A 23,504-nucleotide genomic window follows, 5' to 3' on the forward strand; every position below is an offset into this window, starting at 1 on the left:
TTTAACACAGCATTTATTTGTTTCATATCCAAATCACATCATATAATTATATGAAAACATTCTTTTTAAAATTTGCCTCCTTTTCTTCCGCTGGAAGAAAAGTGATTTTTCAGATTTATATTAATGTTACTACCACTCAAGATATTGGTAAGAAGCAAATTCTTATTGGAAATCAACTTTACTATCATTCTCCTTAATCAGCAATTTGGGGGAAAGTATTGTATTAGAAATAAAGGAAGTATGTTGAACTGCCTCAAGCTCATGAAAATCATTTCAGAAACTGCAAGGACAAAATTTTTTTTTAAGTGATGGAGGAAGATAAACACAAAAAAGATGCATCTCTGAGAACATTGTAGCCTATTACCCCCAAATCTGAGAAAGCACATCATATGCTCACCAACATCTTTAAAAACAATTTTCAGAATAAATTTGTCTTTGTTATGCAAAGTTACAACTAACTTTTAAAATGACAAGACAATTTTCAGAGTAGAATCATAAACTTTTAGAATTGGGTTCTTATCCTGAAATAGTAGTCTATTTCTTGTCCATTTAAGAACTTACATTTATGCCCAATTTTTAGCATGGACTTTACTCCCGTTTCCCTGAATTAAAGTGCTTAGGTGCTCTTTCTCCCACCCTTTCATTCACACAGCAAACATTTATCACGTTCTTGCTATGTACCAGGTGTTATTCTGGCTGCTAGCAAAAATTTGGTTAATGTATTTGCCCTTTGGGGGAGCACTTAGTATATTCTTTTTGTAATATTACTTACCTGAATATTTGTTTCCTTGCTAATTAGTTCGTAGATTTTCTCAGGACAGGAATTACATCTTATATCGTTTTGAATTTCCTCCCTCCCCTGTGCAAACATGTTAATAATTATCTTTGTATGTAGGAGCAGATAATTCACCTTTTAAAGTGCTGTGATGTGGTGCTTTCATAGAGCCAGTTAGATAAGAGGTTAGGGGTTCCATTGCCCTAGTAATGACTTTATCTTTTCTTTAACTGTAGGGCATGCTTATTGAAGGACCACCAGGGCCTGCAGGACCTGCGGTATGTAATGTTTTAAAATTATTTTTGTCTTGATTTTTTTAATCAGATATAAGATTTCTATTATATTGTTGAATTTATAAATTTTATTTGAGTATGGAGCTTTCCTGATGACTCAGTCAGTAAAGAATCTGCCTGTAATGCAGGAGACCTGGGTTTGATCCCTGGGTTTGGAAGATCCCCTGGAGGAGGGCATGGCAACCCACTCCAGTATTCTTGCCTGGAGAATCCCCATGGACAGAGGAACCTGGTGGACTACAGTCTATAGGGTCACAAAGAGTCAGACATTACTGAGTGACTAAGCACACACACACATTTGAGTGTTGAATTATAGAAGCAAGTACTTAGAGGACCTGGTGACCTTAAATCAGTTTCTGATTTGGCTATCCAAATGATACTCTTTTGAGAGCTATGAAATTAAATTTTGTTTTAAATATTTTTTGTTGCTTAATTATCTCTGACATTTCTAACCTGATCTTCAACTTTGTATCTGAAAATTATAAAAATATATAAAGGCCTTCTTTCTTTTCTTTTTAGAGGTATAAGCACATCTCAATGAATGGAGTTGAGAATTCTAAATAGACTATAGCTGCCTTTATTGTACTACCGAATGTAGTGATATCAGCTTCCATTTTCATTTTTTAGTAAGGCTGTTGTTACTCATCAGTTTGTCTTTTTGTCAGGGAGTAGTACTGATCTGACTTTGTAAGAAATCTTCTTTCTTTTGTGAAATTAATTAAATTCTTGTCATGTGAATTAAATATATTATACCCATGCCTATAAATACTTACACCCACAGAAGAAGATAAATGATTTCTAGATTTCAACTTCGTGGTCACATTTTTGCAGTCTAATTGAATGAGTATACCATTTCTTTCACAAGAGCCGGGAACCAGCTTCCACCTCAGGGACTGTACACTGGCAGGATCTCCTTTTTGTTCTTCCATGGAATGTCTTTGTCTACCCTGAGGACAGCCTTGTAGAGGAAGAGCTGAGTTAGCTATAAAGTGGCCCCTATATGTTCTCTTTTTATGGGAAGTTTAATAGGCCAGTTGTTTGGGAGAAAGTGTTTATGAAATATAAATGAGTTCGTCTTTGATTTTGGTAGGATGAATTTGCCTGAATACTAATTAAGTCAGGAATCTGACTCATCATGGTTTATTTCTCCGTAGGGTCTTATGGGTCCTCCAGGTCTACAAGGCCCCACTGGACCCCCTGGTGACCCTGGCGAGAGGGTAAGTGAAGGGATTCAAAAGAATGCAATTTAAATAAAAAGAAATAAAATATATTCTACAAATTTAAGATATTATTCTTCTCACTTGAATAACATGTGAATTCAATGTGCAAAGTTTTGTTTAACTTTTCTAACTATAATTTTAAAAATGAGAGGAGAGACAATGCCTTGATCTTATACTTAGTAAGAAATTTGTTATTATTTATAATCAGTTTTCATTTTGATATGAACCTGATACATTAGAGCAAGTTCTTCCTTTGGAATTAAGACATATTTTCCAGGAACTACTACGACTGTTTAGCTGAATGCTGTTAGAATGAGTTAGTAAGCCTGCATCCTAATTTGAAGATCGTGTCCTGGGTCACATGGTGAAATAGACTATTTATGTTAAGTCTGTTGAAACTCTTCTTGCAAAATCCCTTTTTTCTTCTTCCTTGAATAGCAATAAATTTACATATCATTTAAATTATGTAAAACTAGTGCAGTGAAATACAGTCATCTCTAGATATACTTACTATTAATAAAAGAAAATTAACCAAGGAGTAGAGGACAAATGAAAAATTAGGTAATGTAGAGTTATGGCATTCAAAGTTATTCAGTTTCTAATAATTTAATTATTTTGTTTATTTATTAATTTTGATGATTTCATTTACTTCCCTAGGGTCCTCCAGGACGTCCTGGTTTACCAGGGGCTGATGGTCTACCTGGTCCTCCTGGTACCATGTTAGTATTACCGGTATGTATTTTTATTGTTGTAAAGATAACCTGATGTTTTGTCATCCTATTGCTGAAAAATATTGCAGAATCATATTATAGATCAATCAAAAATCTACTATATAAGGTAGAGATACTTGAAATGAAGCAGCCTCCAGTAACTGGAAAATTCAATAAAGCAAAATTCTGGTAAATATTAACTTTGAAGTAGAACTAAGCCTTTATTATTTCATTATATTTTGACAACAAAGCTTAAAGAACTTAGTATTATTAATTGTGTACTTTATCCTGAGTCATATGGGTAACATGCATTTCATGTATTACATGAAATTAGTATACTGTTTACCACCATATAGACACTAGTTGATACTTTTTAAATAACATATATTTATACAGTTATTATTCATTGCCCCCAAATTATTTAGTTTACCTTAAGATTACTTTTTAAAGTTGCGCAGAGGAATTAATATTAAAATGACCTTACTACCCAAAAGCAACCTACAGATTTAATGCAATCTCTATCAAATTACCCATGTCATTTTTCACATAACTAACAATAGCATAAAAAAAAAAATCCTAAAATGTACATGGAACCATAAAAGGCCCATAATTGCCAATGTGATACTTAGGAAAATGAACAAAGCTGGAGACATGTTTTCAGATAATACTACAAAGTTACAGTAATCAAAACAGCATAATGCTGGCACAAAAAGGCAAATGGATCAATGCAACAGAGGAGAGAGCCCAGAAATAAACTGATATACCTATGGTCAATTAATCTTTGATAAATAAGGAAAGAATATACAATGGGGAAAAGCCTGTCTTTTCAGCAAGTAGTGTTGGGAAAATTGGACAGCCAAATATTAATCAATGAAGTTCAAACACACCCTCATACCAGACACAAAAATAAACTCAAAATGTTTTAAAGATTAACTGTAAGACATGATAACATAAACCTTCTAGAAGAGAACATAGGCAAAACATCCTTTGACATAAATCATGACAATGTTTTCATAGGTCAGTCTCCCAAGGTAATAGAAACAAAAGCAAAACACAAATGGGACCTAATCAAGCTTATAAACTTTCACACAGTGAAGGATACCATAAACAAAACAAAAAGACAACCAATAGACTGGGAGAAAATACTTGCAAAATATGCAGCCATCACTGACTTACTTTCCAAAATATACATCTCATATAGCTTAATAACAACAACAACAGCAAAACACACACACACACACAATCAAGAAATAGATGGAAGGACTAAGTAGGCATTCAGAAAACTAAGATCATGGCATCCGGTCCCATCACTTCATGGCAAATAGACGGGGAAACAGTAGAAACAGTGGCTGACTGTTTTTCTGGGCTCCAAGATCACTGCAGATGGTGATTGCAGCCATGAAATTAAAAGATGCTTGCTCCTTGGAAGGAAAGTTATGACCAACCTAGACAGCATATTAACAAGCAGAGACTTTACTTTGCCAACAAGTTCCATCTAGTCAAGGCTATGGTTTTTCCAGTCGTCATGTATGGATGTGAGAGTTGGACTATCAAGAAAGCTGAGCGCCAAAAAATTGATGCTTTTGAACTGTGGTGTTAGAGAAGACTCTTGAGAGTCCCTTGGACTGCAAGGAGATCCAACCAGTCCATCCTAAAGGAGTTCAGTCCTGGGTGTTCATTGGAAGGACTGATGTTGAAGCTGAAACTCCAATACTTTGGCCACCTGATGCGGAGAGCTGACTCATTTGAAAAGACCCTGATGCTGGGAAAGATTGAAGGCAGGAGGAGAAGGGGACCACAGAGGATGAGATGGTTGGATGGCATCACTGACACAATAGACATGGGTTTGGGTGGACTCTGGGAGTTGGTGATGGACAGGGAGGCCTGGCGTGCTGAGGTTCATGGGTTGCACTGAGTCGGACACGACCGACCAACTGAACTGAACTGAGCTGAAGTAGGCATTTCTCTAAAGAAGACATACAGATTATCAGTAGGAACAAGAAGAGATACTAAACATTCCCAACTATTAGAGAAATAAAAATCCAAACTATAATGAGATATCAACTCATGCTGGTCAGAATGGCCATCATTTAAAAAGCTACAAATAGTAAATGCTGGAGAGGATGTGGAGAAAAGGAAATTCTCCTACACTGTTAGTGGGAATGTAAATTGATGCATCTTCTATGGAAAACAGCATGAAGGTTCCTTAAAAAACTAAAATATGGTTACCATATGGCCCAAGAGTCCCACTCCTAGGCATGTATCTGGAGAATATTAAAATTTTAAAAGATACATGTACCCCAGTGTTCATAGCAGCTCTCTTTACAATAGCCAGGACATGGAAGCAACCTAAATGTTTAGTAACAGATGAATGGATAAAGAGGATGTAACATATATGCACATAATAATGGAATACTATTCAGCTATTATTAATAAAAAGCAGCATGGATGAAACTATTGATTGTCATACTGGGTGAAGTAAATCAGACAGAGAAAGGAACTTTAGCATTTTATGAAGGGATACAGAAAGGATATTTCCTAGTATAATTACTTAAGGTAAACAAACTGAATCCATCTCAAGGAAGATTTCCTCTGTGTTCACAGAGATTCTAGAAATTTTGCTCAGAAAATAGCAGTTGCTATGTAACACTATTTAACTGAGTGCATTTAGAATTTTCACAAATGAGTGGATAGAGTGGATGGCGTTTGTGCAGGTAAAGAAATGGATGATGGCTTATTCCAGAGTTTTCAAAAATTATGGAATTTAAAATTGCAGATTCTGTAGTCTCTTCTAAATGTGGTAAAGCATGGTCTAGAGAACCTCCATAAGAAATAAATGGGAAATTTAGAAAAAATCAAGGTATGATTCATGATGGAATTACCTCACACTTTGTAAAATCCCAACATTTTAAGTAGTGTTTAAACTAGTAATTAAGGCACCTACGTGAGAAAGTCTGATTTTGAGCTTCTGTATGTTATTATCTTTTCTTAGTTTCGTTATGGTGGCGATAGTTCCAAAGGACCAACCGTCTCTGCTCAGGAAGCTCAGGCCCAGGCCATTCTTCAGCAGGCTCGGGTAAGAAAGGATCAACGTGTAGTCCCATAACCTGACTATGTGTTGAATTACACAAGAGAGAGAGAAAGAGACAGAGAGTGTGTGAGGGGTGTGTGTGTATGTATCTGGAGGGTGCTACTATTATGAACAAAATTCTATATAGTATATTGAATCTAGATGGAGAAGATGCTAAGAAAATATCTGTTTTTCGAGTAGGAATATTTTATTTAATATTGAATTTAAATGACTGGCCTTTGCAGTATTACCACACATAATTCTTGCAAAAACACACAAACCATAACACACACATTTTCTAATTTTATTCAAAGAGGCCTGATGGTGGATTTACACATAACACCCTTTATCTTTCACATCCAGTTTTCCCTGCTAAGGCGCATGTCATATGTCGGCGATCAATGAATAGAGTGAGAGGGTAAACTTTTAAAAAATTTTTCCACCTAATCTTGCAGATTATTTAGGATATCCCAATTAATCCAGAAATTTCAGTTTCTTAGGCATTCTTGTGTAGGAAAGAAACCTTCAAATATAAGGTCTAAAAAAAAAAAAATGCGGTCTGTGCATGAAACATTGTAATCTATATTTTATTTTTCCCAGATTTGCTCAGTTCATACTTCATTGTCAACTAAAAGTTTTCCACACTCTGCATACATATAGAATATAAAATTGTTTATTTTTACGTTTGCTCCAGTACAATTAAAATATAAATAAAGAAATCAAAAGAATGGATCAGGAAAGAGTTGAAAGTGATATACTACTTTTATTCATAGTGTAGTCTTGTTTTCTTTTCAAGAAGAAAGGAAATAAAAGGCTTACAGTGGTATGGATATGACTTCCTGCTTCCTAAGTGATATAAATCATTTTGGTGATAACTATTTATCACCATAAATTTATGACTGCATAAATTATATGAAAATGTAAGTCTATTAATCTGAAAAAATGTCGTTGTTTGGTTGCATTATCTATAAAGACAATGAAAATTTAAAACACTGGTTTATTAGATCTTGACATGATAGAAGTCTAAAAATATTAAATTGATTTACTAATGGTGCATACAACTAATAAATTATATTACTTTGGACAGATTTTAGGTAATTTGAGCTTAAATAGTTTTTTAGGCCATTGAATTCCTAATTTTATTAGTCCTTTTAATCTACTTGGAAATAGGTAGCAAGCATTATAATTCCAATTTTTCAGATATTTAATCTCAAGGATTAAGAAGTGTATTGTCAAAAATCTCATGGTGAGTCAGTAGTGTAATTTTGGAGATATTACTGTTTTCATCTCATGCACTTTTCTAATATGATTTTACATATTATTTCTATTGCAATATTTTTATATCTGCTATGGTAATCTACATATTCATCTTCAGAATCACTAATATTCAAAAATAGCACACCACACTAATTTAACATCTGTCAAATATATATCTTTTTACTCTAATTGTTCTAGCTTTTCAAGTATGCTAATTTCACATTTCTAATATTCAGTGTCAATAGTGCATGTAATCAGTCTATTATGCCTATGATTCTATAAAATAAATGTATTTTTCCATAAAGCACTAAATTTGAGATTTGTTAAAATAGCTATATTATCTTAACACTTCCTGATCAATTTTGCTTTTATTTGGCTTGAATTGTCATAGCTTTTCCTAAGATACTGCTAGAAAACTTAAAAAGCATCTCAAATTGTTCACAATTGAAAGTATTTTCAATAAGAATTGCACCAACATATTGAAAAGAAATTTATGCAATATTCTGAATGTATATTTGAGTAGAAAAATGATCAGATATTAAGTTTCTTATTAGATACTAAAATCTATTTTTACTTTTATCATTAGATAAGTCATAAATATATAGTATAGACTGTATAAGTTACAACAGTTTAAAAAAAGTTTGATACTTATTACGTCATTGTCATTCTAGAAACATGATTCTTCAGTAATCAAACACTCTTTCTACATAGCTATTATGCCTCTGTTGATTAGGCTGTTACTCAAGGGCAACTTGTACAAATAATTATTGTGGTTTAATATGCTCATCCAAGGTAGCATTCCTGAATTTGCTATCTCTTGTTTTCTAGATTGCTCTGAGAGGTCCACCTGGCCCAATGGGTCTGACTGGAAGACCAGGTCCCGTGGTAGGTTATCCAATAAGACTTTATGTATTTAAATTCCTATATACATAGTGCCTTGTGCAGCTTTGGTCAGGCAGTTTTCATGTCTCTGGCTGGTGAAAGTAAGATAAATAAATAGACTTACACTTCATTTAGTTTCCATTTAAAAGAATCTATTTGAATTCAGTCCTCAGTAAATTTCAATGAAAAAGTTACAGTAGGAAGATCTCAAATAATACAATGAAAAATATAATTGAATCACATATTCAATTATTAACTTTTCAAACAATATTATTTATTTGTACAACAGAGTTATTGAATTTCAATTTTACAATAAGTTCTTGAGATTTAATTTTGTTAAAAGGAATTGATTAAAGAAGCAAAAATATATGAGGCTATTGAAAAAATTGTCCATAATCTTAGGAGAAAACAGGAGACGTGGCTTAAACTTTAAGTTGCCTATAGTATTTCATGAATTGTTTCAGATATTAGAAAAACTGTTTTGTCTTTCAGAGGCTCTTGGAAAATGTGTTTTGTTTTTCTTCATAAGCTTTAGTTCCATTCAGTCGCTCAGTTGTGTCTGACTCTTTGCAACCCCATGATCCGCAGCATGCCAGGCCTCCCTGTCCACCACCAACTCCCGGAGTCCACCCAAGCCCATGTCCATTGTGTCGGTGATGCCATCCAACCATCTCATCCTCCGTCGTCCCCTTCTCCTCCTGCCCTCAATCTTTCCCAGCATCAGGGTCTTTTCAAATGAGTCAGCTCTCCGCCTCAGGTTGCCAAAGTACTGGAGTTTCAGCTTCAGCATCAGTCCCTCCAATGAACACCCAGGATTGATCTCCTTTAGGATGGACTGGTTGGATTTCCTTGCAGTCCAAGGGACTCTCAAGAGTCTTCTCCAACACCACAGTTCAAAAGCATCAATTATCTTATAAGCTTACTGACAAGCTAATGTGGTCTAGATATTTTTTTTTTTTCATCACTCATTCTTTTTTTTTCCTTTATTTTTATTAGGTGGAGGCTAATTACTTCACTACATTGCAGTGGGTTTTGTCATACATTGACATGAATCAGCCATGGAGTTACATGTATTCCCCATCCCGATCCCCCCTCCCACCTCCCTCTCCACCCGATTGCTCTGGGTCTTCCCAGTGCACCAGGCCCGAGCACTTGTCTCATGCATCCCACCTGGGCTGGTGATCTGTTTCACTATGGTCTAGATATTTAAAAAATGTTCTCAATATTTTGAAATTTGTGGTGTTGGAGAAGGCTCTTGAGAGTCCCTTGGACTGCAAGGAGATACAACCAGTCCATCCTAAAGGAGATCAGTCAGTCCTGCATGTTCATTGGAAGGACTGATGCTGAAGCTGAAACTCCAATACTTTGGCCACCTCATGCAAAGAGTTGGCTCGTTGGAAAAGACCCTGATGCTGGGAAGGATTGGGGGCAGGGGGAGAAGGGGACGACGGAGGATGAGATGGCTGGATGGCATCACTGACTCGGTAGACATGAGTTTGGGTAAACTCCGGGAGTTGATGATGGGCAGGGAGGCTTGGCGTGCTGCGATTCATGGGGTCACAAAGAGTTGGACACGACTGAGAGACTGAACTGAACTGAACTTAACTGAAGGAGTATAGCAATTCACACACACACACATACACAACAAAAGATTCTTTTTAAATCATACTTTTTTAAGAGAAAAGAGCGCTGTAAATTCCAGCCCAGTTTTACATTGATTTTAAAATTAATGGAATAGTTTACAATTTAAGTATTGTTTTTGATATAAAAAGCTTTACTATGCTTTTGATATGATCTTATATGCATAATATACTTTATTGAAATAATGGTACTTATAGAAATTATTATGCTTAACATTAAAAGTTTATTTTTGGTTTGCTGACTGGACACAGCAAAACTTTTTTATTCAAATTTGAATCAATTAAATAGTTTTTTAATTCTGTTTTATTAAGCTTATTGGGATGCTAGTTTTCTTCATGTGTTCAAGTGTTTTTTAGTGTATTTTTCCATATATTTATAGTTTCCATATATTTATAGTTCTTTTAATTCATTCTTGAAATTTTATCACATTTTATCTATTTTCAGGGCTCTACGCTCAATCATCTGAGCTCATGTGGAACATGTGTTCTGGCAATATATTCCACAGAATTTAAATGATACATTTCTAAATGCATTATTATGTATTTATCATATAGTTTTACTGTTTTGCCTTACAAAATATAATAAGGAAATGAAAGAGTACTATGTCAGTTAACAAAGGAAGAAATAGAATTAATGTTTAGTTGCTTGTTAGTAATAACAAATTTACATCACTGAGGAAAACCACTAGTATGCTGGTATTTTACAGATATGGGGGTGGAAGAATTATGTGTATATTTTATTAAAAGTGAAAGTTCCTGGAGCCTGGAACTTGAGACTCTGTTGAGGCAAATTCAGAGTTGGAGAGGCAGATTTAGGGTTGGAGCTGGCAAACTATATTTTTAATGAGTGCAGCAGGCTGAATCTTATGTTCAAGAATGTTTGGGAACACTGCCTATTGTTTAATTTTGAAATATCAGTCTAGAATCTCTAAAATTAAAGGAATTTTCCTACTTATCATCCTGACAAATACAAATCTAGTGGATCTATATAAGGTAAGGACAGTGATGAACAGAATCCATGAAAGCTTGTTACATTGAGCTGTTCTGTTTTCACTAGTCATTTAGGGCCATTCACAGGCTGTTGGCAAAGGGAAAACATTAACAGCCATGTTATTACATTGCCATTCTCAATGTAATATCCAAGATTAATTGATTTTACTATTTAAGTCTTTGCTATATAATGTTTTAGCTTCCTAAAATATTAAAGGTAGGTATTGAGAGAAAGTAATCACGTTGTTTGTTTTCACCATTTTCTCTTCTATTTTCTTTGCTTCAAAACATAAAGTTATTACAGACTGTCAGTGATCTTAATTTTAGAGTCTGAAAATGTTTTATATATTAAGATTTTGAAAAGAAGCAAGATTTTAAGTCATAAATATTTTCATTCTTTCCATGAGCACTTCCTTTATTCAATTATTTATTTTCAATTGCTTTTATAGACAAAAGGAGATCTATATTATAAAATATTCAGGAAATCTTGAAAATGTTCTTTTCCTTATTCTGTTACTGTCAATTACATGACAATTTTTAGAATAAGTGGTTGGGCAAAGTAATTATAATCTGTTAAGCAGATAGTGCTTATATACTGATATACAATATACTAAATTAATTAGATTATTGGACTGTTCTTTGCATTCAGTTCTGAATAATAATCTCATTTAATGTAGAACTCCAGTTTCTCTCTTGAAGAAATTTAACTGCAAAAATTCTCAGATGCTTGAAAGTCATCATTCTTGTAATCTTCAAGACTGGAATATTCATATTACTGGACTTGCCATATTTTTTGGCAGTCATATTAACAGTTATTTTACTTTGGAGCCACCAGGAGGCTCTCAACACCTGGCATTTTCAGGCTTTGCATAATTTTAGCCTTTTTGCACTTTGATTCAATGCAGTATTTAGTAAAATCTCTATTGATTTAAGTAAATCAGAAACTTTTTAAACACACAAAGTATACTTCAGCATGAAATAACTATTATCATTGTGTTTAATTTTAATGTTCTAAAGCTCTTTAGGAGGGTGAATGGCCTAGTATTTATTTTTTAAAACTCACAGCACTTTTATAAAGTGATTTTATATTTTTTCCAGTTAATGTGCCAGATTTTTGTTGCACTTCTTGACTTATGTTAATATTTGTAAGAGGCTTTGTCATAGGATTTATTTTTGTGGGGAAAATTAATTCAGAACAATCTAGGGAAAAATTACTTTAATGTTATTTCGCGACATTATAATGATAGCAATAGCATCTTTTTTTGATGTTTTATTCTATAGAATTCAGCGTCTCAGAAATTTCTGAGTATAAAAGCATTAACATGTTTCCAAGTTGTATGAATGGATTCAGTGTGTACCCGAGTCTGTAAAAATGTGTTTTCTCTAGTACTCCACCACAGTGTAATGATACATAATGCCTGCGTATGGTTGTAAGTGCTCTGATGGCGTACACATTAAAGAATATCTCAGTGTGATCTCATGGAATTGGCTTCTGTGTGATTATCAGTAAATATAAGCTTTTAAATATAATTCCCGCATGTGAATACAGTCAAAATCTGAGAAGAGATGTATTTCATTCAGAAGACTTGAAAATTTTATTGTATTAACTAATAAAATCATACTAATTGAAGAAATGTATTTTGAATAATGTTTATTTCAAGTGAAAATAGTAGGACATCACTGATTAGAGAATTACAAAATTAAATGAATATGTCTTCACTTTTTCTCTACAGGGTGGACCTGGTTCTTCTGGGGCCAAAGGTGAGATGGGCGATCCAGGTCCTCAGGTAAAAATTAACCTATTTCACTTATTTTATATTTAAGTTTATTTTACCTATTATGGTAATTGAAGGGTCTGCCATTTGTTTCAGAAGTAAAGCAATTACTTAAATTGCCTTGCAGCTCACATCAACTTCTTTAATTGAAAAATCTCTAATGGTCAGTTGACTGCCAATAATTTGATTAATTTAAACAATATTAGAAGAAGATATAAATTAGAATTGTAAAATCTTGATAGTAATGGGCCTTCTGAATATTAAATTGATATAAGATTGTACAGAGCAAAGAAGAACCATTGCGATTGTACTTATAGCAGCCCTGACACAAGCCTAAGCTATTTCTTGTGGAGACCAAATCTAATAAATTCTCTCAGAAAGGATATTTAATATATATAAAAGAAGCTTACTTTAAGTCATTTGTAGAGCTGAGGAAATTAAGAGAATTGAGAACATCTGAACCAAAATTCTTAAAAAGATCTTACACTATTTTTGTGTAAGTTCTCTGTGTGTTCAGTCTCTCAGTTGTGTCCAACTCTTTGAGGCCCCATGAACCGTAGCCCTCCAGGCTCCTCTGTCCACGAGATTACCCAGGCAAGAATACTGGAGTGGATTGCCATTTCCTACTTCAGAGGATCTTCCCCACCTAGGGATAGAATCCACATCTCCTGAGTCTCCTTCACTGAGCCATCTGGGAAGCCCTATTTACATGGTGCCAAATTTAAAGTATTATTTTTCCTTGAATGACAAGTAGATAGAAACATACATTGTAAACACATTATGGAATATACTTATTCTAGAAAACTGAAAACAAAGTATCATGTACTTTTAAAATTCATTCATTTTTTTTAAATGAAAATGCTTCCTGGTTTAGTCAATATCTATAGATTCAGATTGACTGTAGGAGCTTTCAAGTGGTCATCTATTTGTTTCTTTTTTAAAAAATTGGTTTTACTTTAACAATATTATATTGTAAAAATGAATTTGAACACCTATGTGTATTTTTCCTAACTACCACCACAATCATTTGGATATTGAACAATTTCAGAACCCCAAACAGTTACTTGATACCATTTACAGTCACATCTTCTTCCTACTGCTAATTGTTGACTGACTGCTGATCTGTTCTTCACCACTAGTTTTATGTTTCCAAGAATATAAGTGAAACCACACATTATGTAACCTTTTGGAACTGTCTTGTTTCACTCAGCATAATTTGTTGCAGTTGATGAGCACATCCATAGTTTATTTGTTTTTGTTACTGAGTTAATATTCCCATGTTTGGATGCACCACAGTTTATTTTGAAATGAGAAAAAACTTCCCCTAAATTGAGAAAGATATTTGAGTGACACAGAATGTGAGAGCTTTCTTTTTCATGCCTGCTAGATATTGTCATAAACGGATGGAAAGCATTTGTACCTTAACTGAGAAATACATAAAAAGATTGAATAAAAATATTGAAAAGTTAGGAAATCTAGCCTTTTACAGTTTGTGAATTTTTGGATCAAACTCACCTTTTACAAAATGGGTGAATTTGAAAACATGCTGCAGCAATTTTCATGGTCTTTGCAGTTTTCCTTAATTTCAGTGAGATGCAGTATCAAATGAAAGATCATTTTCATTAAAAACTAACAAAATTTGTGCTGTTATTATTGCTCCTTGCCTTCCAGCTGGGGTATAGGATAGAATTTTTTTTCTGCAGTATTTTTAAGCTATATTCTTTTAATCTCTAACTATTAAGCAACTTTAATTTCATGTTTCTATAATCAATGTGTCACAGCTATCATAATAATTATTTGTAATTTCAAATGTGTGTTACATTTTCTACCACACTTGCTCAATTCGTATTGTTTAAACTTAAAAAGGGATGCTAGGCTATGTTGCCTCAATTCTGTCCAGCCCTGTGACGCTATGGCCACCAGGCTCCTCTGTGCATGGGATCCTCCTGGCAAGAATACTGGAGTGGGTTGCCGTGCCCTCCTCCAGGGGATCTTCCCAACCAACAGTCAAGCCTGCATCTCTAAAGTCTCCTGCGTTGGCAGGCAGGCTCTTTACCACTCGTGCCATTGAAGGCCTGTGTAATATTTCTAATGGATTTGTATGTTATCTATTATAAGCTGTGTAATTTTATTTTTAAAACGTGTATATTAACTCACAAACAAGACATTGTATGTTGATATAACATTGTACTGAACTACCTCAAGAAAGATACTGAGGATCTTAAAGCTTTAATCTGAGATGGTATGGCACCAGTCAGTAATTGAATTCAAGTTCGCCAAGTCATCCTCCAGAATTTTGTAGATGATCGAAAGAAACGTGTACCAGGCACTGTGCTGAACTGTACAAGTATAATGGAGAAAAAGATTTAGTCCAAAGTTGCGGAGGTTAACAATTAAATGGGAGACTCAACTATGGAAACAAAAGCAAAAAACAGTTATAACCAAACATGATACTTGCAATAAAAGAATAAATAGCTAGGAGAAGATTGCCACAAAAGATGGGAAATTTAAAAGCAAAAGGATTAGAAAGACAAGAGGAATGAAATGAAGTGTTTTCAGTCAAGGGAAATGTAAAACCCCAAGGTTTTGAGAGTAAATTTAGTAATTGAGAATTTTTTAAGTTTAAAATATCATTTTGCATTCCTTTTGCTTATATGTAATCACAGGTCTATATAAACTTAATAGAATAGTATGACTTTTTCTGGCAAGGAGCCATGTAGAAAAATTGATTCTCTTATCTTCTTGCTTTATGTGGACTTTTATACATGAAACTATATTTTTTTGTGTTAAAGAGGTTAAGGTAAAACTAAGATATAAAATTTTAAAACCATTTCTCTATGTGATTGAGTTTATTGATCAGGAATTCTATAAAATTAATTAAATATGATGTTTTGATATAGGGTCCACGTGGTGTCCAAGGTCCTCCTGGTCCAACAGGAAAACCTGGAAAAAGGGTATGATTTGCTTTCATTGAGCATATTGAGGGCATCTGAAATCATCAGTTATTTTCTTTTCTTTAACTCTGTGCTATTTGGAATCCTTTTTGCTTAGTCATGTTCTTGGTACTATCAGGGTCGTCCGGGTGCTGATGGAGGAAGAGGAATGCCAGGAGAACCCGGGGCCAAGGTCAGGAACTCATCTCATATGTTTGTATATTCAGATCTCTTATCTCAGTTTCTCCTGAAATTTTTATATTTTAAAATAAAGTTTCTTGATATGAAATAATATTTCACATTCAAATTACAGTTCAGAAATAAGCTCAGAATATGATGTTGTTGATGATGGTGGTGATGATGATTTTACAGGGCGATCGAGGATTTGATGGACTTCCAGGTCTGCCAGGTGACAAGGGTCACAGGGTAAGACATACTATTATATTGCTTTTTGTACAGGGATAATATAAGAATACTATGAAATATTTTAAATAGTTGCACTAAGAAATAAGAAAATTAAGTATTTGTGAACTCATGTAAATTAGTACATCTAAAAGATACATGAAGAAATATAAGTAGAATTATAGATGGGATATGATTATTATTTTTTTTTAATTTTTTAGATATAAAATATTCATTTTACACAAATATAAGTTGAGGCAGAATCTTTATGTACATGTATGTGTACGTGCTAAGTCACTTCAGTCTTTTTAGACTCTATGTGACCCTATGGACTGTAGCCCACCAGGCTCCTCTGTCCATGATTTTCCAGGCAAGAATGCTGGAGTGGGTTGCCGTACCCTCCTCCAGGATGTATATATATATGCAAAGTATATTTACAGAACAAGTATGGAGATTTTATTTTGCCTCTAACTTTCTGATAATTACCTCAATTTCCTTCTTACATTTTGTCTATGGAAATATATTCAAAAGACACCTGCAGGCAGTCTGTAGTTAATATTACAATATACTGGGCAATGTATTTTATTATACTTGTTAGATGGTTCCAGTAGATCAAGATACCATAGACTACTTCTTTGGGATAATATGTTTATAGTTCAATGCAGGAGTTTAAAATTTACTAGGGCTTATTAACAAAATAATAATGTTGAACAGCAATCCAGTCAGTAGTTTTAGTGGGAAATTAAGCCAGAATGTGGTCTCTCAAAAAAGATCAGCTTTGTATCTTCACATTACTCTTCTTTAAAAGTTAAAAATAAAGGTGAGGCAATCTTTAGGACAATTAGAAAATGTGAAAAAAAGAAAGATAAAGAAAAGAGAGTTCTATGAAAGTTTTGCAAAATATCTAGTGTGTGCCATGTTGAGAGAAATACATAATTTTGTTTTTTTTTTAAATTGAAGCCTCATTAGTCTTCCAGAATTGTGCTGAATTGAGAATTATTTAAGAAGCAGAAAAAATTTAAATAAAAATCAGCAAAGGCATCCATGCACCATGAAGACTGAAGACAGTCTTCAGCAAAATAATTTTCTGTTAGTTTTTAATAATTAAATGTCTGAAAATTATTTGGCTATTTTATTTAAATCTTTGTGGTTTCAAAATTGAAAGAATGTTTTCCTTGCATACTAAGTTGTAATGCCAGTCAATGCAAAATTATGACTTATCTCTGAAATGTTTCCAGGAGAGAAAATAAAGCATACGTTTTTCTACCAAATGTTTCATTATATTTGCTAGGATAGCTGTAGGATAGAGTTATAAATATTCTGGTTTACTTCAAATTCTAATTGTATTTGGATTTCTTTAATAGGGTGAACGAGGTCCTCAAGGTCCTCCTGGTCCTCCTGGTGAAGATGGAATGAGGGTATATGAAAGTTCATTTCTTTTAAGAAATATTTAAAATTAAAACGTTAAAAAAAGCCATGCTGAAATGTTGCATTGTCTGATCATATCACTATCCTATTCATTATGTCCATGACAGGGAGAAGATGGAGAAATAGGACCAAGGGGTCTTCCAGGTGAAGCTGTAAGCAACTTTCATTTTTTTTCTTTTTAAATAATACCCTATTTAGGAGAAATAGTGCTTGGTGTTACATATATAAAGTCAATAATAAATTGCAATCTTACCTAACCTAACCAGGTAATTTGTTATGTGAAAAAACATTTAAAAAGGAAACTTACAGCTCTTCTTTCATTAAATCTTAGAAAATTGAGAGAAAAAAAATTGGGATATAGCATCTTAACTACAAGGAGAGATAAGAAAGCCTTTTTAAGTGAATGATGCAAATAAATAGAGGAAAACAATAGAACAGGAAAGACTATAGATCTCTTCAAGAAAATTGGAGATACCAAAGGAACATCTCATGAAAAGATGGGCACAATAAAGGACAAAAATGGCAAGGACGTAACAGACACAGAAGAGACTAAGAAGAGGTGGCAAGAATACACAGAAGAACTACATAAAGAAGGTCTTAATTACACAGATAACCACGATGGTATGATCACTCATATAAAGCCAGATATTCTGGAGTGTGAAGTCAAGTGGGCCTTAAGAAACATTACTTTGAACAAAGCTAGCAGTGGTGATGGAATTCCAACTGAGCTATTTCAAATCCTAAAAGATGATACTGTTAAAGTGTTGCCCTCAATACGCCAGCAAAATTGGAAAACTCAGCAGTGGCCACAGGACTGGAAAAGGTCAGTTTTCATTTCAATCCTAAAGAAAGGCAAATGCCAAAGAATGTTCAAACTACTATACAATTGTGCTCATTTCCCATGCTAGCAAGATAATGTTCAAAATCCTTCAAGCTAGGCTTGAACCTGGAACTTCCAGATGTACAAGCTAGATTTAGAAAAGGCAGAGGAACCAGAGATCAAATGGCCAACATTTGTTGGATCATACAAAAAGCTAGACAATTCTCAAAAAAGAAAAATCTATTTCCGCTTCATTGACTATGCTAAATACTTTGAATGTGTGGATCACAACAAACTGGAAAATTCTTAGAGATGGGATTACCAGACCACCTTACCTGTCTCCTGAGAAATCTGTATGCAGGTCAAAAAGCAACAGTTAAAACCATACATGGAATATCAGATTGGTTCAAAATTGGGAAAGGAGTACAACAAGGCTCATGCTTTCACACTTTTATTTAATTTCTATGCAGAATGTATCTTGCGAAATGCCAGGCTGGATGAATCACAAGCTAAAATCAAGATTGCATGGGGAAATATCAACAACCTCAGATATGCAGATGATAACACTCTAATACCAGAAATTGAAGAAGAACTAAAGAGCCTCTTGATGAAGATGAAAGAGGAGAGTGAAAAAAAGCTGGCTAAAATCCTAACATTCAAAAATCTAACATCATAGCTTCCATTCCCATCTCTTCATGGCAAACATATGGGAGGGAAGTGGAAACAGTGACAGATTTTATTTTCTTGGACTCCAAAATCATTGTGGACAGTGACTGCAGCCACAAAATTAAAAGACTTTTACTTCTTTGAAGTATAGCTATGAGAAACCTAGACACCTTATTAAAAAGCAGAGACATCACTTGCCAACAAAGGTCCCTATAGTCAAAGCTATGGTTTTTGCAGTAATTATGTACTGATGTTAGACTTGGACCATCAAGAAGGCTGAACACCGAGGAATTGATGCTTTCAAACTGTGGCGCTGGAGAAGACTCTTGGGAGTCCCTTGGACAGCAAGATCAAATTAGTCAATCCTAAAGGGAATCAACCCTGAATATTCAGTGGTAGGACTGATGCTGAAGTTCCAGTACTTTGGCCTCCTGATTCAAAGAGACAACTCATTGGAAAAATTCCTGATGCTGGGAAAGACTGGGGGCAAGAGAAGAAGGGGACGACAGAGGATGAGATGGTTAGATGGCATCACCTACTCAATGGACATGAGCTTGAGCAAATTCCAGAAGATAGTGAAGGACAGGGAAGTCTGTCGTGCTGCAGTTCATGGGGTCACAAAGAATTGGACATGACTGAGCTACTAAACAACAACTTGCCATCCAAAAAACCTTATCTAGTTTTTGTTGCTATTTGTTTCAATTTTTTATATTTATACCTCTAGAATTTTTTATTTGTTTAGGATAAAGTAATCTTATTACTAGAAGAAACAAAAAATGAGGTGCTTATCAAATATAACTATAAATATAACTATAAAATATAACTATTAAGTATAAAATATGCCTATAAAATTTACTAAATTATATCCTTTTTTCCATTGAATTTTACAAATGAGGAAACTGAGTCGGAAAGGTTTACTCAAACCTAGTCAATCAAAGATCCACACTAGAAGCAGACCTCCTAGTTTTACTGCTACTTTGCCGCATTATAGAACCTGCCAATTCAAAGGCATAGTGTGTTTGTGTGTGTTAGTTGCTCAGTTGTGTCCAACTCTTTGCAACCTCTTGGATTATAGCCCACCAGGCTCCTCAGTTGCTCAAGTAAATATAACAGTAAACCATCCTGTTGACTTTTTTGAAGAAAGAAAAAAAGGAGGAAAAAATGGAGAAGGGGAAGAAGAGAAGAAAATGATGGCTTAAATCATAATAATTTTAAAAATCATGAAAGTGGTTTCTATAACCTTCCTAATATAGTCATCCAGTTGTTTGTTTCTTTCTCTCAGTAGACTATTCTCTCAAGATGGAATTTACCTAAATGTAAAATAAATGAGAATCAAGACTCTTCATGTAGTCTGTTTGAATTATAAGATTTAATAAGATTCAGCGTTGCTATTCAAATTGGAAAAAGGCACAAAAGTGACTTACTTAAATCTTTAAAATATTGCTTATATTGAAAGTTTCACAAGTGATTCATATGTAATTCCACAGACTCAAAGATACAGTTTCTATATTAAAGATTCACTCATCCATTTTGGCTTTTGGCTCAATATAAACACTAGGTAATTGTGTCACACCAAATGCTATTTTAAATGCTTCTTTTGGTGTGTTAAAAGAGGATGAATAAATATTTTAATCAAAACATTGCATTAAAATGTATTTATTTAAAAGACAAGGCATGTTTTGAAGGCATTTTTTTTTTTTTTTGGATAATCTGTTTCTTTTTCGCTCCTAGGGTCCACGAGGTTTGCTAGGACCAAGAGGAACTCCAGGACCTATTGGACAGCCTGTATGTATTGTTGAAAACATTCAAAATGTTCTAGGGAAAGTTTGTTGCCAGAGTCTTAAAGCCAGAGAGCTGTTAAAGCTTTCAGTAGACAGCCAAAATTTCACTCTTGTAATCTAAGACCTAATGATACTGCCTATCAATTTAACTGAGTGTACTCACTCCACCTGCTTCTTTCTTTTCTCTTCCTTTTAGTTTATGTATTTTATTGCTTTTCCCAAGACACAGTAGAAAATACTGCCAGGATGTCTCCATGGACATGGAGATGAGAGTATAGACCTTGCTTTTTCTCTCATTTCCATTGAGTTCTAAAATGATTTTTAGTTACCCTAGGTTAGTGGGTATCATGTTATTAGGTTAGTTTTTTATATTTTCTATTGTAGCACCTGAACTTGTATACATTCATGTATATTTTTTCTTCATTGAAGGGTATAGCAGGTGTGGATGGCCCCCCAGGACCAAAAGGGAACATGGTATGTAGAAGATATCCATAAGGTAACTCATTTCTGTAATCTAAATACTAGCAAACCATTTTTGCTGCTAAATCTAAAATTAAGGTTTCTTACAATGTTTTGCCAAATTCTTCTGCTAGCATTAATATTTTGCAAGATTTTCCAGATTCTCTAAAGGGAAACATGATATGGGGACTATTTTTCAATCCAAAAGAAAAAAAACCTATTATGTGAAATAGTTCTATTAAAGACTCTTTTCCATTTTTCTATGTTAGGGTCCTCAAGGGGAGCCGGGACCTCCTGGTCAGCAAGGAAACCCAGGACCTCAAGTAAGTCTAAGCCATCACAGCTTTTATTGAGGTAATGGGGTAAGATGGTACCTTTAAACAAGAAAATAGACAGCCTCAACAGTTTCTATGTAGGGCTGAGAGTTTATATGTGAATGTACAAAGCTCATTCTATTTTATTCCTTTTAAAAAAAGTTTTGAACAAATTTGCAGAGGCTTTTCTTTCTTCCAAGAATAAAATGAGTCATTCAGTGTTCATGGAATGCCAGGATACCTGCAGGAGGGTTCTGAACAGGATCACATTACCGTTCCATTGCCAGAAGAGTAGCTTGTATAAAACTCCACAGTGTTGTAACATCTTCTGGAGAATGTGGGGGATATATATAGATACTCATAGCTCATTGCATGTAATATAGAGGGCTAATCATTTGCTATTTTAAAAGTGTGTTCTTATGATGTGATACTTGACGTATGAAATAAATTCTTTTAAAATAGGGTCTTCCTGGTCCACAAGGTCCAATTGGTCCTCCCGGTGAAAAAGTAAGTTCATCTGTTGTCCTAGTAATGTCTGGTAAATGAACTTGTGTTGTCAATCTTAGGGAGGAATAAGGCCTGCCTTTTGCTTTTGATATTTAAATGGCTCAGCATATAAGGAATTAATCTGGATTTTAATCATGAACGTAAGGGTGAGCAGAAGCCATTCATATGTCTCTGAACTGTAAATGATAACATTTCACAGAGTTTCCATTTGGATAGCTTCCAAATACGACATTCTCAGATATATTAATTTCATTAATGTACTAATATGAGTGAGTGCTTTCTCTTTATTTTGGTTCTCCTTTCATTTCTCATTATTTAAAACGTAATTAGGTTTGCTTGTGACAAAGGGCTTTTAACAAGATCTAATTAAGGGAAAATTGTGATGTTATCATTGCCACCATTTTTCATGGAAAAATGGCAAATGATGTTCTTGTTAAAACTCAATGTCTAGATCAAAACAAGAATAAGTCTTTAATTAAAGAGATGTCTTTTTTCTCCCATCTCCCCTGTCAGTTTCTTTAAGTAGTATTTTCTATTCCCTATGGTTACAGCACAGTGTTACCTGTTCTTATATAATTTTTTCTTATTTTTGCTGATTTCTATAAATATATGATTTTTTAAATTACCAACATTATTGGGGTTAATTTCATACCATAAAATTTACTCTCTTTAAGTCTATCAGTCAATCATTTTTAGGAAATTTATAGAACTCTGCCACAATCACATATTTAAAATATTTATGCCACCCCAGAAAGAAAGCTTGCATCAATTTTTACTCCTGAGTCCACCCACAATCCTACACAATCATTGATCTGCTTTGTATCTTTTTAGATATACCTTTTCTGACCATCTTATGTGAACAAAATGTAGGAATGAAATTAACATTTGAATTTAATCATATGAATGAATATGGTATGTGACATTTGTGTCTGGCTTCTTTTATTTGGCATAATGTTTTTGAGTTTTATCCATGTGGTAGCATATATCAGTACTTCACTTCTTTTTGTTGCCAAACGGTATTCTTTTGATTAAATATTTTGTTTATTCATTCAGCAGTTGAGGAACATGAGTTATGGACACTTTTTAGCTATTATGAATAGTGCTACTTTGAATATTTGTACAAAGACACTTGTGTAGACATTTTTAAATTTATTTTTGTTAGAACAGAAACTGCTGGGTATATGCTAAATTCATGTTTAACACTTTAAGAAGTTTTCAGATTGTGTTTCAAAGTGGTTGTACCATACTTCCTTCCTCAAAATTTATGAGGATTTTCATTCCAATCCCTAAGAAAGGCAATGCCAAAGAATGCTCAAAATACCGCACAATTACACTCATCTCATATGCTACTAAAGTAATGCTCAAAATTCTCCAAGCCAGGCTTCAACAATACATGAACTGTGAACTTCCAGATGTTCAAGCTGGTTTTAGAAAAGACAGAGGAACCAGAGATCAAATTGCCAATATCCACTGGATCATTGAAAAAGCAAGAGAGTTCCAGGAAAATATCTTCTTTGCCAAAGCCTCTGACTATGTGGATCACAATAAACTGTGGAAAATTCTGAAAGAGATGGGAATACCA

At 34.0% G+C, this 23,504-nt stretch overlaps 1 protein-coding gene across 6 annotated transcripts in view; it reads left to right on the forward strand.

Annotated features, from left to right (window-relative positions):
• Positions 1 to 23,504, forward strand: part of COL11A1 (collagen type XI alpha 1 chain) — a 210,379-nt gene that overhangs the window by 74,217 nt on the left and 112,658 nt on the right. For all 6 annotated transcript variants that reach the window (XM_043875927.1, XM_043875926.1, XM_043875928.1 and 3 more), the window contains 15 exons: positions 1,012 to 1,053; positions 2,223 to 2,285; positions 2,946 to 3,020; positions 5,991 to 6,074; positions 8,154 to 8,210; positions 12,571 to 12,624; positions 15,513 to 15,566; positions 15,685 to 15,738; positions 15,918 to 15,971; positions 17,312 to 17,365; positions 17,483 to 17,527; positions 20,593 to 20,646; positions 21,072 to 21,116; positions 21,371 to 21,424; positions 21,878 to 21,922. In XM_043875927.1, the coding sequence (XP_043731862.1) occupies positions 1,012 to 1,053; positions 2,223 to 2,285; positions 2,946 to 3,020; positions 5,991 to 6,074; positions 8,154 to 8,210; positions 12,571 to 12,624; positions 15,513 to 15,566; positions 15,685 to 15,738; positions 15,918 to 15,971; positions 17,312 to 17,365; positions 17,483 to 17,527; positions 20,593 to 20,646; positions 21,072 to 21,116; positions 21,371 to 21,424; positions 21,878 to 21,922 (834 nt within the window). The remainder of the gene's footprint in view (positions 1 to 1,011; positions 1,054 to 2,222; positions 2,286 to 2,945; positions 3,021 to 5,990; positions 6,075 to 8,153; positions 8,211 to 12,570; positions 12,625 to 15,512; positions 15,567 to 15,684; positions 15,739 to 15,917; positions 15,972 to 17,311; positions 17,366 to 17,482; positions 17,528 to 20,592; positions 20,647 to 21,071; positions 21,117 to 21,370; positions 21,425 to 21,877; positions 21,923 to 23,504) is intronic.

The sequence above is a fragment of the Cervus elaphus genome, chromosome 20 (genome assembly GCF_910594005.1).
Source record: "Cervus elaphus chromosome 20, mCerEla1.1, whole genome shotgun sequence".
NCBI classification, from domain to species: domain Eukaryota; kingdom Metazoa; phylum Chordata; class Mammalia; order Artiodactyla; family Cervidae; genus Cervus; species Cervus elaphus.